General features: G+C 26.9%; 1 protein-coding gene across 1 annotated transcript in view; it reads left to right on the forward strand.

The window, feature by feature from the left end:
• The window catches only part of LOC100200323 (probable ATP-dependent RNA helicase DDX52), a 51745-nt gene that overhangs the window by 26052 nt on the left and 9277 nt on the right, over positions 1 to 16416 (forward strand). The window contains exons 7-13 of the mRNA XM_065807573.1: positions 3540 to 3602; positions 3920 to 4016; positions 7463 to 7532; positions 9168 to 9237; positions 11505 to 11638; positions 11777 to 11990; positions 12505 to 12540. Of these exons, the coding sequence (XP_065663645.1) occupies positions 3540 to 3602; positions 3920 to 4016; positions 7463 to 7532; positions 9168 to 9237; positions 11505 to 11638; positions 11777 to 11990; positions 12505 to 12540 (684 nt within the window). The remainder of the gene's footprint in view (positions 1 to 3539; positions 3603 to 3919; positions 4017 to 7462; positions 7533 to 9167; positions 9238 to 11504; positions 11639 to 11776; positions 11991 to 12504; positions 12541 to 16416) is intronic.

Here is a 16416-nt window from a genome sequence, read left to right on the forward strand (position 1 = left end):
TGTATCTGTCATTTTGTAAACATTCGTTTTAGACTTGTGGTATTTTGTCACCATGTACAACACATAACATAACAAATGACGTTCATAACTCAATATCCATAATTTTTGACTTGTGGCACCCTTGATTTACGTGTACGATATGTCAAGTTTTACAGTTTAAATTTTATGAGGAAAAAGTATAGAAAAGGTCGGTTTGGAATAGGCTTACAAAGATCTGTATTTTTACAGGTCCGGTCAGCTAGTATTATAATATAAATAAAATAATTTTATAAAATATTATATAATATATATATCAGCCCTTGGAATTAGGAACAGTAAGGTTGGCTGAAAATTGCTGACATAAAACTGTTTCAGGCCTGCATCAGGTCAGCACAAACTTTAGTAACAGGGCTTGACAATTTTTAGCAATTCAGCATTGCTGAATGCTGACCCTAGTTCTAAGGGCTGATGTATACATCTTTGTAACACTTGGAAAAAATGGTAAATTATTCAATCATTTTTTGCAAGTTTTGATTTGGTTTAAGCAAAAATTTCTAATAAAATCCGTCATTCCAAAATGTAAAAAGATTTTGGGTAATCTAAGATGGTGATTGAATTTCAAAACTGGCTTCACGACGTTTTATACAAGCATTTTATATCTCATACTAACTTAACACTTTATTACACTAAATAACAATGTATTAACACTCCTTTGTTTCTCCTTCTTATCTTTTTCTATCTTCTTTTATCATTTTACCAATTGAATTTAGGTTGTTTATTTAGGGTGGACTTTTTTTATTGTTGATTCAGAACTACACAAATGTTGAAAGTTTCAAAGCTCTAGTTAGTCTAAAAGGTATTGAAAAATCTAATTCAAGACTCTGCTATAAAAGAAAAAAATAAAATAATATAAAAAGTTAATTTAATCAAAATAATCAGCAGTCATGTGAATATTTGTTCATGTAATAGAAATACAATGACAACCTGCTTTTTGAAAAGATTACTTTAAAAAACTTTACTTTAAACTAACTTAGCTTCACCTTTTAAAATTAATTCTTGTTTGGTTTTGATATAATGATTGATTTTATCACTTGACATTTTTATCACAAGTATGAATGCTTGAAATAAGCTAGCTTTTATTATATATAACATATAGATATAATAAAAACATAACTTTTGCAATGTCTGTATTTATATTTACAAAAATAGTATGAGAAAAGTAGTTTCTTTTAAGCATCAGATTAAAGTAGTTAAAAAATTGTGCGTTATCCAATAAGTACACAGAATTTTCTGTACAAGTTAATTTTTAAAAAGTATTCAATAATTTAATCATCTAATAAAAACAAATAGTAATAAAAGGTTATATAGAAAAACTATGTACAGATTCATTTACATTGGTCATATTTAACCATGTAATGCACAGATTCAACCTAAAAGTTTTTAAGTTTTAGTGCGAGCATTATTATTAGTTGTTCAATAAGCAAATTTTCAAAAGACAAAATAATTGTTATTTACAAAACTGTAAATTTAAAAATATTTAAATTCAAAATAAATTATTCATAATAAATTTAAAATATTTAATATTTAAAAAATAAAAATAATAAAATGTTCTTTGTTTTTTCTTTTTCTGAAAACTTAAATTTTAAGAACTAAGGTGTCTGATGACAGTCTGAAAAAAGTGCAAAAATAGTAAGCTGTTAATAGTATGTATTTTATGATTTTTATACTATAACTGTATTTTATGTTTCATATAACTGTACTTATATTATATATAACATATCATACCTATGTTATATATAACATATTTTGTTTTATATAAGTATAGTACTAACAGTTAAGTACTAACTATTTTTATGTATTTTTGTAATATTTCCAGACTGCAATCAGACATAATATATGCTTATTTTTACATAGCTTTATTTTATCTAATGATGGACTAAATTGCAAAAATAGTTAGAAACAAAAAAAAAAGAGCACCCCTTGACTTCAACTCCTTTTCAAGAGGCAAAAAAACGAATCACTTTCAAAGATGCTTTGATGAGAAATCAAAAATTATTTGTGTGTCCTGTTTTAGATGTACTTTAACGATAAAATGTGTTTATTCTAAACATCTTTTTATTTTTCTTTGTTTTTATTATTTATACTCCTTTATATAAAATGATTTTTCAATAGAAATGTTTCATATATATCTTGGCTTTTTCATATTGCTCAGTCTAGTTCAAGCACCGCAGATTACCTGCATCAAATATACGAAAATGTATTATATATAACATATCGTCGCTGCTAAGCAAGTCCATTTTTGTTGTTATGTGAAAAAGGCATTTAAAGTTTTTAATTCATCACTGCATTTTATTTTCTTAATTAACTTTAAAAATACTTTGTGAGATGGCTTTTGTGCACCTAAGGAGTATTTTAAACTAAAGTTTTTTTTTCATAAAAATGGACTTAAGAAACTTTGCAGCAACAATATTATGTTTTATATAAGTATAGAAACATAAAGACAGGTAAGTACTAACTATTTTTATGTATTTTTGTAATATTTCCAGACTGCTATTAGACATAAAATATTTTTACATAGCTTTATCTAATGACTGAATTGCAAAAATAGTTAGAAATAAAAAAAATGACACATCTTAACTTCAACAAATGACAACCTTGACTTCAACTTCTTTTCAAGAGACAAAAAAATGAATCACTTTCAAGTATGCTTTGATGAGGAATCAAAAATGGGTTTTATTAAATCCCAAGTCAATGAAAATAGATAATTTAATTTCTTTAAATATTGCTTTGACAGTACAGGTAGTTCTGCAAATCACGGAAAAGGTAAAATGCTGAGTCTCCTGTTAAAAAATGAGCAAAGCTAACATTGCCATCAGCAAATAAACAGAACATAAATATCAAATCCATTTTATCAAATATATTGATGAATAACGACGTTGATAACACTATAACTGTAACACAACTTTATTGACACTACAACTGACAACCAACTATATTGACTCTACAACCGACAACCAACTATACTGATAAATTTATTGTATGGAAGTCATTACAACAAAGAAAAACAAATTCTTATCAATGAAGATCCCTTGCTATTGTGGAAAGAAAAGAAAAACGCTGTATTTGGCTTGGTGGCAACTTTTTTAGTAGGGGGCCATCATATACAATAAAAGTGGGGCAGGCCTAATATATGATCCACTTTAAAATTGATTTAATGGTGAAAAAGGTGCAAAAATTTTTTATCGAGTATAATTTGTTATTTTTAGAATCTTTTTAGTTGATTTAAGTTAGTAATTATTTATAGTTAAAAAATTTTTTTTTTTTTATATTGTAGTCTAAACTTCTTAGTAAGGTTGTGGTGAAACATCATAGTAGTATTGTAGTGAAACTTCCTAGTATTGCAAGTTAAAAATAATATCAAATTATAATATCTTTAATAATGTTATATATCCTAACTTGTCATTTAATGCTTACTTACCCCCACTTATCCATTTTTCACTATGATATCATCAGTGATATTTTATTTTGCTATATATGTCGTGATATTATTTTGTTTTTAGGAATCAAAAAAGTCAGGAATTAGAGTAGTTATTGTGTCTCCTACTAGAGAACTTTCTCAACAAGTATATCATTTATGTTTTTAAATTTATAAATGAATGAAAGTTTTGAAAATAAACATTGCATGGCTTGACAAATTTTATGGAAACAAATTTTTACATATTATTGTAAATTGAAATATAAAGTTTTTTTTGGTTTGTTTTTATGGAATTTTGCTTTAGCAATGAAAATTCAAATTTGCAAACCTTTATTCCTTTAATATGTTTATAAAGTACTTAATGTTTATTTGTTGCTGCATTGGTAACGTACTTGATATTTTGTTGCTATTAAAATACTTGGTATTTTATTTGGTTTCTATACTATTTAAGCACTCAAAATTTAGATTTACAGAGAGTTTGTTCGGATGAATGCTGGCATTGGATTAAAAATAGATATACTTACAAAAGCGAAAATAAGTAATTTTAAATCAAAAGCTTGTGGTATGAATTATTTTTAAGCTTTTTTTAAATATTGATAATGCTTTTATTACTATGTGTGGAACTGATACACAGTAACACTGTGTATCAGTGTATTGTGTAGTTGACACACTGTAATCACACTGTTTGTAATTTCTTTTCGATATAAATTTTGTTAAACATCTTAAACATTTTTTTTCAATATATAAAAAACTACGAATATAGATTTATATAATTCCATTTAGATAATAGTGTTCTAACAAAATCTTATATATTTTATCTTAATAAAATTAAGATAAGCAAAAATATAAAAGATTTTAAGACTTAAAATAATTTTTATTAGAGGGCCTAATAAATATAATTTTTATGAGAAGGCATCTTAACTCCTGTTAACAGCTGAAAAAACTACTTAAAGTTGTTTTTGAGTAAAATATTTTGTCTGGTATTTTATCCATAATATGACATTTTATTTATAGTATTGTCCACAATTATTTTGTTGTTCGTATATTAACGTCTGTAATTATTTTCATTGCATCCATAATTGTTTTCGTCGCATCCATAGTTATTTTCATTGCATCCATAAATATTTTTGTAACAAAAAATACTTTATTTTTTAAATGTTTTACCGTAAATTAAGACTAAAAATCCTAACACAATTTAATCACATAAACTCAATACGCTGAATTTATTTTAACAACCACTGTTTTTTCCGAGGACAAGCGATTGTACCATCTCCAAGTGGAAAGCAAAGGAACAGTGGAATACTCTACAGGCCAAGCGGCCAGTAAAGTAATGATCCATCCCTCTAAAAGACTTTCTTATAGGTCATCCAACTCATCATCTTACTATCCTGGTTTTAGTGATTCTGACTCTGAGTGTGACGACAGTGAATATGAAAACGATGATGAAGAAGAAGTAGATGAGGCTACTTCTACACCAAGCAGAAAACATTATAAAAACAAAATTGTTGTCAACTTGGTGACCTACAAAAGAGTATCAACACACAAAGCTGCTAACATATCCAAGCAATTGGCTCGTGAAGACATTGTCATCCCAACCCCATGTCAATCAGCTATTTACAAGTCAACAATCAAAAAGACAATCAAGCTGAAAAAAGAAATGATTGAAAAGTTGCATATGGAAAGTTGGTCCTTACACTTTGATGGCATGCACATCAACGGAATCGGTTATCAAGTGGTCGTCCTTAAAAATGAAAAAAGAGAAATCAAATTAGATGTTCTGGGCTTGGTAGATGGCAGGGAAAAAACTATTGCTCAAAAAATTTCTAAAGTCCTTGATAAATTTAATCTATGGATTTCAATACAGATGATTGTTGCAGATACCACCAGCATTAACACTAGAAAAAAAATGGTGTTGTTGTAATATTGCAACAAATGTTCAGAGAGAAATGTATCAACAAACCTCAGTTTATCAGTTGTCAACACCATGTATTAGATAGAATCCTCCATTTGGTGATAGATGAAGAACTTGGAAGTAAAACACAATTGCCGAATATCCAATATCCATTTGTATCTCAACTGTTGAAGGAGTACAAACAACTGAAAACACAGTTTGATAACGAAATAGGAGTAGTTCTCAAAACATCAGGCTGGAGAGATGATATGAAATTTTTATTTTGTCTCACTCAAGTGTTCTGATTTTTTTGATGACAAGGGACATTTTCCATTGATCAGGTTTTAGAAATTACCCAACATCAGCAATGCAAGGTAGATTTCCAGAGCTATACTAGTGATCCTGGCCTTCATTTTAATTCCTTCAACAAGCACAGTTCTGCAGAGAATGTCAATTTATATTGTATGGCTGGGCAGACCATTGATTTACAGACCAACTGTACAACAGCTTTAATAACTTGGCTGAAGTTCTGAATCCATACAAAAAGGCTTCAAATTCTTTGAAAAAGCACTGGAAGCGAGAGCCATCCATACTACAGATCCCTAGAAGTAATCAATGTGCAGAGCACGCAATCAATGTAATGAAGGAAATGTATTCATAACCCTAGTGAACACTTGACTAATAAGAAAAGATGTGAACATAGTTAATAAGAAAATTTTTATACTTTAAAAAAACTTTAAAAAAATATTCATTGCATGGGTTTTTTTTAAAGTTAAGATTTTAAAAACTCAAAAATATAAAATTTGAAAATAAATATATTGGCAAAATTGCAAAATTGGTAAATAAAAATATTGGCAAAATTGCAAAAAAATTTTTTTTATAAAATAAATAATCTATTTTATATAAAGAAAAAAAAAATGTCATAAATGTCTTTATTGATGGAAGACATTTATGACTTTGGAATGTTTGTTTTAGCTCCTAGCACCACTCCTTCTAGTGGTACTATATGGGGTGTAACCCTCCATCTAAAAGAAGGACCATTTTCCCCATACTGGCACCACTGGAAGAAAGCCTTCTGCGAAATAAAACCTGGGTGCTGGGAACAATAATGAAAACTTTCTCGAGTTGATCCTAAAAAAAAGCAAAATAATGCTCATTTGCAGTTTATGTTTTTAAGGAGCATTTTTTTACTAAGATTTAATAATTTTTTTGTGAAATTTGTAAGGTTTTAAAACTTGGTTTTCATTAAACATTACACTTTGTTACTGTTACTATTATTTTCCGAGTTATCTTATCCAAGTTATATAAAGTAAAACATTTTTACATTTCTCTATGCTCATTGAGCATAGAGAAATGCACAAATGTTTTACTTTATATAACTTGAACATTTATTTAATTGAACCGTTTTCCTTGGTCCCTTGGAGTTTTGAGTTACCAGGATTTTACTGTATATATTTTTTACGTTATTTACCTCCCCAAGGTTGAGGAGGCCACTACAGATGAGAAGACTACTTTATTATTATTATTATTATTATTATTATATATTTCCAATGATTCATCGATGCCTAGTAGAATCATCTAATGACTCACTAGAAAACATTTACGCACAGTAACAATTATGGAACTTGCAATTGAAGACATTAAAGCTTTCCCCTACCTGAACAATGTCCTATCTTTCATATAAAGCTATTTTGGCAAATTTAAATACTGGTAACTACTAACTTTCTGCTGCATATTTTCGACCATATTGTTCTAGATATGATATACATATTGCTACATACTTTTGACCATATTGTACTAGATATGGTTCTTTTCTTTCTTTTCTCTTAGGTGTGATTCTTTTATTTTCTCTTAAGTATGATTCTGCTCTTTCTCTACTCTTAGGTTTTCTCCTTTGTTCTTTTAGGTATGATTGTTTTCTTTTTTCTTCTCTTAAGTATTATTCTTCTCTCTTTCTACTTATAGAACTTAATTTTCCTCTTGTTTTCTTTTGACAATCATTTGTACTTGTTATAAACTGAACTTCTTATAAACTTATAAACTGAACCATTATAACTAGTGTTATATAAAAATCTGTTAAATTAAAAAGAAATTATAATAAGAATAATCTTTTTTAGATATTTTAATATCAACTCCAAATCGATTAGTTCATTTGCTTAAACAAGACTTTGCTCCTGATTTAGGAATGTAAGTAGATATTATTAAAAAATATTGACTAAAATAAAATAGTTTTATAGAAGTTATAAATTTAAATGTTTTGATTCTGTTATGAAAATTATAAGATAAAGTTTTATAAAAAATGTAAAATTATATTATTATTAAATATATATTTAATTATATATGCAAATTATATTTATAATTTACAAAAAGTTTAATAACATTTATTGGTATTTTTCTTAAACATAAATACCAATATCTCCTACTCTTAAATAATGTTTTGCATAATTTTTGAGAAAGCAGACTTATTGGCTTTTAACTTCAAAACTAAGATCAAAGTTGTGACTATGACGTGTTGAAACATGTCATATTCTTTCATTAATTTAAAACAGATTTAAAATCATTAAGAGTTGTAATATTGGTACAATTGATTTGACTTTGTGCAAGGTTTTTCTGCAAATGGTTTTAAAAAGTTAAACTAGTTTTATGAGTGAGGTTTCCTTCTAAGTTGATAATAAATGTTGATGATATTTCTCTTAAAGTTAATAGCTTTGTTTGGTGTTTCATTGAGTAAAAATCAGCAATGGCAGTGAGATGTCTGAATGTGTTTCTACTTACGAATCTGATTTGCTAACAGTAACAACCAATAGGTTTTATTGATCTCACTTCTGCTACAGCATGGAGCTCATAGTGGCTGGGGAACTTTAATTCAGATAAAATCCAATTCATTTTAGCCAATCATTACTGCAATAATTTAGATCTTTCTATATTTATGAACGGTAATGTACTCAAAGAGTCATCTATTCTTTATCTTTTAGGATTAACTCTTACTTCCGATCTTTCTCGGAAACCATATATCAAATCCATTGCAAAATAAGCATCTGTTAAGGTTGTATCTCTTTATTGTGCTTGCTTCTTTCTTACTCTGTATTCTATTCTTTATCTCTATAAATCTCAAATCCATCCTTGTATGGAATACAAAGCAGATCTTCCAATGATGCCCTTTCTCTTTTAGACAACATGCAAAAATTCATTATAAACATAGTTAGACCTGCTCTTGCAGCTAACCTCCAACCATTATCATATCGTCATAATAATGCATCTCTTTCTCTTTTCTCCAAATACTAAAATGGGCACTGCTATAAAGAGCTAGTATCTCTTGTGCCATCTACTAAACCCATCTTTGTGTTACTCATCATCTTATTAAGTCTCATCCTTTTTCTGTGACTATTCCTAAGTGCTCCAAATACTCCTATTCGTCTAGCTTCTTTCCTCAAACATCAGTTCTTTGGAACTTGCTGCCTTTATCTTGCTTTCCTTATTTATATAATTTGCAATTTTTTAAGTTGTCTGTCAATCGTTATCTTGCTCCACAATCTTCATCTTTTCTCTTTCAGTAACTTTCAACTCTAAAAGTGGTTGCTTGCAGCTTTGTTGGAAGCAAAGATATCAAAAAAAAACTTGAAGCAGCAAATCATAAATTGTGTGGTTTTGCATGCGTTCACTACCCATAGTATTTATATAGTTATTGTTATTATTATTTTTTATATTGTTAATATTAATATTATTATGTTGTTATTATCAAGTCATTACTTTGTTATCATTTTGTTATTTTTATTATTAAAGTTATTAATATAAATAACATTATATGAAATATGAATTAAGTGTGGAATGGTTGGTTCTTGATGAAGGTGATAAACTTTTTGAAGATGGAGAAGCTGGATTTAGAGGACAGGTAAATTTTTTGAAATGTAGTCTAACAACTACATTATTTATATGTTTGAGATTATTTAAGAACACCTTTTTATAATTCATTCTTAATTATAATGTACATTGTAATAAAATTAAACCCTTGCAAGAAGTCACATGTTCATTTTTCATAATACAAGATTTGACACTTATTCTAAATCTTTTTCCCTCCAAGTTTGTCTATAAAATCAAAAGTTTGTCTATAAAGTCAATTTCGGTCAAGATTAGTTACTAAAACTCATGCTACATATAGTTGTGTTGTGTTAATTAAGACTTTTATTCAGTTACTGGTTTTCCCCTTATTTTCCCCTTATTTTCCCCTTATTATTAAGTGTTGTTTTTAAGTATAGTTGTGTTGTTGTTAATTAAGACTTTTATTCAGTTACTGGTTTTCCCCTTATTTAGTAATGCAATTTGAAAGTCAAGTATTTGTAAAAAAGATACTTAATTTTTATATTTTATTGATATTATACCTTATATTATTGTATAGTATTTTTATTTGAATTTCTGAGTTAATTTTGTAATAAAAAATTAAAATTAATATTAATAATAATTTTATTTAACACATAAATGTTAAAAGAGTTTTTAATAGCGTCTTTGATGTTAACTACTTTGGATAAAATTCAGTTAAAAAAAAAAACATTAAAAAAAAAACAATGATAAATAGAATTGGTTTTATTATTGTAAAAATTTAGTTTTACATAGTACATGGCATTTATTTTACAAAGTATAATTAATGTACATGGCATTTTCAAGGAATATAAATGCATTAACTTATTTTCTGTCCTAAATTGTCATATTGTATTTGATTTGATTTTTAAATAATTATTTAAAAACTTGTTTTTATTTTAAAAATTGAAAAAATTTTATAAAAATTTATATTATAACATTTTTATAAAAATATATGAAAAAATGGTAAAATAAAAGTATAATATTATATTATAATACAAGGGTTGAAATATTTGCTGGACATTGGCACTCCTGGATAATTTCTGAGGCCTGCCTCAGGGGGGCAACCATTGTTCATTTTTACTGAGAAAATGAACTACATTTGTTTGACCCTCTCAGACAAGGGAACAATAATCTGAGAGGGGAAAACCAACCATTGTTAATTTTTTCTGACAAAATAAACTATGGTTGGTTGTTACTCTCTAATAAATGATCTAATGGGTGGCAATATCTGGCACTTATTAGAGTATGTTATATATATTTTTAAATTAATCAATGTATTAATATATCAAACAAATAATTGCATCAATGTATAAAAGTTGACTTTTTATGTAAGTTAAAATTTCTTTTACTAATTTTTTTGTTTAAAACATAAGGTTAAAAGTCAAAAAATATTTAAACTGGTTAAATTTTAAATTGGTTGAAAATTGTTGATGGCCTACAAAATGTGAAACATAGAAAGCCTATCCAATATTCCCCATTAGCATGTTGGGCTGGCTTGCACATATTTATGTGGAGACTGTGGTTAAATCATAACATATTTGAAAATATAAATACTTTCAATTAAAATTCAAAAATGCAAAAACTTTTAATTTTTGATGAACAAATTTTGAAAATACATGTTTAAAATATTTTATATTTGTGATCTGAAATTTATTGGTATGAAAGAAAATAATTAAATAATTTTTATATTTAACAATATGATATGGTAGTGGTGTAGTGATAGAGCTCTTACTTTGTAAGCGAAAAACACCAAGTTCAATCCCCAAACTGTCCCTTGTTTAAGGTTAAAAGAGAGTTGTAACAACAATTAAAAATATGAGCATCCTCATCCTTTTTAACTGTAGTGGCTTCCTCAGTCTTGTCAGGTAAATACAGTTACAAAAAAAAAATTCATGTTTTTTAATTAATTTTTTTTATAAATTTCCCTCTAAATAAACCATAAATAGTTACTTATAAATTAATTTGAATAAAATTAAAAACTTAAAAAATATGAAAAGTATTTTACAATAAAAAAAGTATACTATTTCATATTCCTTAATTAAAAGTACTGCGCAGAACTTGTTTCTCCGTGCGATAGTACCGCGCACAACTTGTTTCCCTGCACAGTGGCCTTATTCTTCGAGGTTCGTGTTTCGGAGTTATAGAGTTGAGAGAAAGTTGTAACCACAAAAAATAGTAGCCTCCTCTACTGTAGTGGTCTCAGCCTTGGAGAGGTGAATAATTAAAAAATATATATATAATTTTTTATTCTTATTTTCCTAATAATATTTTAAATCTTTTTTATTATTCAAATGAAAATAGGTTGCTTTAATATACCAAGCTTGCAGCAATCCATCTATTAAACGTCTATTGTTTAGTGCAACACTTGCAAACAGTGTGGAAGACTGGTGTAAAGATCACCTAGACAATGTTGTTAGAATTACAGTTGGTAACAGGTTCCAAAGTTGTCTAATTTTGTTTATTTTTTTAAATTAAAAATTAACGCTTTAAGCGCATTCAAAGTTTGGTTACAATAAAGGTTTCTCTAAGTTGCTTTTAGTGCAATAAAAATCCATAAGAATCATTCTTTTTAGAAACGCAGCCACTGATACTATAGATCAAGAACTTATTTTTGTTGGTCAAGAATCTGGTAAACTTCTAGCAATACGTCAAATTTTACATAAAGGTTTTCAGCCACCTATACTTGTATTTGTGCAAAGTAAAGATCGAGCAAAAGAATTGTTTAATGAACTGGTTTATGATGGTCTTAATGTAGAAGTAATTCATTCTGACCGAACTCAAGCACAGGTTTATTTTGCACTTTATTAAATTTGCTACAATATATCATATTTTGTTGTTTGTGAGACATGTTAGAAAATTTTTATATAGTTATACTTTTTGTGTAAATTGTATGATAAATTGTAATTAGAATAAATAAGTAAATAAAAAGTAAAATAAATATTATAAGCATAAATACTAGATATTAGAAAATTTGGTTATATGATTAAATATAGTAATTACAAAGCTTGAAATTAAAAGGCAAATTAAAGTAGCAGTTTGATGTAAAATTGAATGTAAGTGTAGGTATTGCAATTATTATAGAAAATATGTTTTTAATAGTCAACAACCAGCAACAACCAGCTGCATTAAACAAATTTAAATAATCATTTTAATTTTTATAATTATTTTTATAATTAATTTTATTTAAATAGTTAATATTTAAAAAAAAAAAAGTATTAATTCCTATAAAAATTTATATATATATATATATATATATATATATATATATATAAATTGGTATTTAAATTTTATTTAAATTTAGAGAGAAAACATAGTAAAATGCTTTAGGACGGGAAAGGTATTTTTAATAAATTTTTATTTTATTATAATTTTAATGTATATAAAAAAATATATTTTTAATTATAATTATTAATGTATATGTGTATATATATACACCATATATATATATATATATATATATATATATATATATATATATATATATATATATATATATATATATATATATATATATATATATATATATATATATATATATATATATATATATATATATATATATATATATAGATATATATATATATATATATATATATATATATATAGATATAGATATAGATATATATATATATATATATATATATATATATATATATATATATATATATATATATATATATGTATATATATATATATATATATATGTATATATATATATATATATATATATATATATATATATATATATATATATATATATATATATATATATATATATATATATATATATATATAACAGGTGATAACTAAAAATCCGGACAAAGTTTAAAGGATCATAACTTCCTTGTTTTTTAATGTTTTATAAAAGTAAAAAAAGTATTTTATAGAGGATTATTTAATTTATTCAATATAATGTTCAATTTGATTCAATCACTCCTTTTTTGTCTGACACGGTTAATCAAACTCTTGGTGCAACTAACTGTTTCTTGGATAACATTAGGATCAACTTTGGTCAAACAATACTTAATTCTTTTTAAGTTTAAGTTGTGAAAGTTTTCTTGCTTGCCAATTATTCTTATACACAAGACCTTTCAATATTGACCAAAAATTTTCAATGGACCTGCATTCGGGTAAATTTGGCGGATTATCTTTTTTTGGTACAATTTCAAAATTTTTAGCCTTTAAATATTCCAATACGCTTTTGGCATAATGAGCAGATGCAAGATCTGGCCAGAACACAAAGTTATCATTTAAATGATGGGTCATTCCATGTCAAATCAACTAAAAAAAAAATAATTTGGCACCATACCATCTCAGATTTTGCTGATTTTTGGAATACAAGCTTGGATTTTTGGAATACAAGCTTGAATTAATGAATGAAAACTTCACTCCAAATTTTAGTGTCTGACTCCTTACGGTTTTAGAGATACTGATACTTAGTCCCAGTCTCTTTTTTGACTTTGTTTTTTAAGCGCCATTTAATTTTAGGTTTATTGCACAACACAATTAGCTTTAACTTATGAAATACTTGTTTAATAGTGGTAAAAATTTCTATCTACCTATTTTTTAGGAAGAGGAACTCAAAAATCATTGGTAAAATACACAAAAATTTAAGCTTCTATATGAAAATTCAATTTCAAAATGGTGTAACACTTTTCGTAAGTTTTTGATGCCCCATACAAAAAAATATTTATCTCGAGATGCCTAAAAGATAAAATTCTGAAATTTTTTCCTAATGTTCTATATGTAACAAGCTTCATAATACAAAAAAACTGCAAGTTTTTTTTTTTTTTAAATCAGATTTATTCGCATTCAAAGTCTTATAATAATAAACCCAAAAAATTTCGAAATTACACTAAAACCATGAAAATAATTAAATTGTAATGAGAAAAACTAAAACTAAAAGGCAATAAGAATTGACAATCTTCGACATTTAATAAAAATTAAAAACCTTTGAAAGATAACAAATTAGTTCTCTGGTTTAAAGTTTGCCAAGCTATTTTCAATGCTCTGGTGATCTATTTCACTGATTTTGTATTGTCTTCCTGTAACAGTTGTTGGAATATTAATCATTAACAATAAGTTTGTTGATGGAACCCAGTACACATCATATCTAGAAGGCCAATAATATGACCTTGAAGGGTAACATTGATGCATGAATCAAATTAGAAAGTCTTTGTTTTCAACATCAGTTTCCTCAACTAGTCCGATTCATGGATTGTTATCATATATCAAACATACAAACGCGCCAATGCTTATATTAAACAAGAATTCTTTAATAATCTCATCAGTTTGAAAATTAAAAACAAATGAATACTCTAATTGTTCAGAAACAACTTTAGTTCCAATTTTTGTGTTATTTATTGGAACAAAATTGTGATAGGTGCGAGTGCCTGGTAACATTTTGCAGTTGCATATCTTTGCTCCATTTCACTTCGAATTATTGTGTTTGACTCCTTAGATATGTAATAAAAATTAATTCCTATGATTTCATTTTGGCAAAAATTAAACATTGCAGATGCTGTAAGAACATGATTTGTTGTTGTTCGATGAAGGCTAGCAATTGAAGTTAGTCTTTTTACAATCCCGCCAATACCATCACAGGGTGATTTACCATAACTTGTTGCAAAGAAAGACCATGTACATTTCATAGCAAAATCTTTTTCATGGTGGTATATATTTATGAAGTGTTAGCAGTTTTTGTACTGGCCAGCACACCCATCTGAAAAGTAATGGACAGTTTCTATTTGATGAGAAATATTGCTTTTAATATGTTCAATTGTTAGCTTCATCACATGATAAACCATATCTACATCATACAGTAAATCATCTGAGATGAAACATAATGAATCACATTTGAGGACATTATTTTCTTTATAATAAATTACTGTTGGATGCAATGTTGCTTGAATTTTGTTCCAGTGAAAACTTTGTATTTCGTCTTGTACAACAAACTCATAATTTTCTGAGAAATCTAAAAGGACAACAACCTCAGTACTACTTAACTCATTTTTTAACTTTCTTAAAGAAGCAGCTTGACTTTTTGCAATGTAAGAATGAACAGTAAGTTTTTGTAACTTATTTTTCAAAATATTAATAAAGCTACTTGTTGTTTCTGTTAGACTTAATAGCTCAGATCGGTTGTTGTTTTCCATTGTTTATAATCTATACAATAATCATCATCTTCATCAATATCGTCTTGAGAGTATAACTCATTTTCAAGATAATGTACTAATGCAGAATCTTCTGGGCACATAGGGCAACAATGTATCATGCAATTCTTGTTAGCCCTACTACAAACAAGCATATCAATAAGTTTGTGATAATCCTTTGATAATTCAACTGCACTAATAATTAACTTAACATTTTGATGGTAGGTGCACACACATACTGTATGCGTACCAGATCTCCTACTGTAATGCACCATTTTGGACGATGTGAGCAAAAGTTAGAAAAACAAGTCTTTATATCTGGATAACAGGTTTTAAACTTTGCATAAAGCTCTTTTAGATTTGAGAGAATCAAACACTTTTGCATGTGAGATCGTCGAGCTATACTAACAAAATCTTTTTTACTAGACATTAGTCTGCTATTTTCATCATTACAATAAAACTCAATGATTTTATCTACTGATTCTTGAGGTGTTTTCTTTCCTTTTTTTTTCAGGAAAAGATAAAATACCATTTTTCTGCAGCAATATGCGTGATATCTGCACCATGTAATTAGTAACATTAAATTCTTTTTCTATATCTTTGTGAGACCAAGAAATTGGAACCAGTGTTAGTAGTTGAATTTTCTGATTACGATTGGAAATTAACATTTTTTCTTTGATTTTTCTAATAAGTATATCCATGTCATTTGCTTTACCTTTGACTTCCTTAGATAATTTATTGAAGGAATCTTCTTGGCTTAACTCTTCAGGATCTATATTTAAAGTCCTTGCAATGCCTAACTTTACTGTTTTTTGAACATGTCACAATTTTTTTTTGCCAAGAGCAACTCTAGAGTGACTATTTACTGCATGCATTTTGAGAGGACTTATGTTCATAGTCGTCAAAGAAGAATTAAGATTTTTTTTTAACAACTCGTTTATATTAAGTTCATTATCTTCATCTTGATAAACCTGGCTACAAGTTGGTTCTCTTTGTCCATCATCCTTAAATGACATCAATTTAATCATACATGAGGGACATATCTTTTCTCCAGGAATAAC

The sequence above is a fragment of the Hydra vulgaris genome, chromosome 10 (genome assembly GCF_038396675.1).
Source record: "Hydra vulgaris chromosome 10, alternate assembly HydraT2T_AEP".
NCBI classification, from domain to species: domain Eukaryota; kingdom Metazoa; phylum Cnidaria; class Hydrozoa; order Anthoathecata; family Hydridae; genus Hydra; species Hydra vulgaris.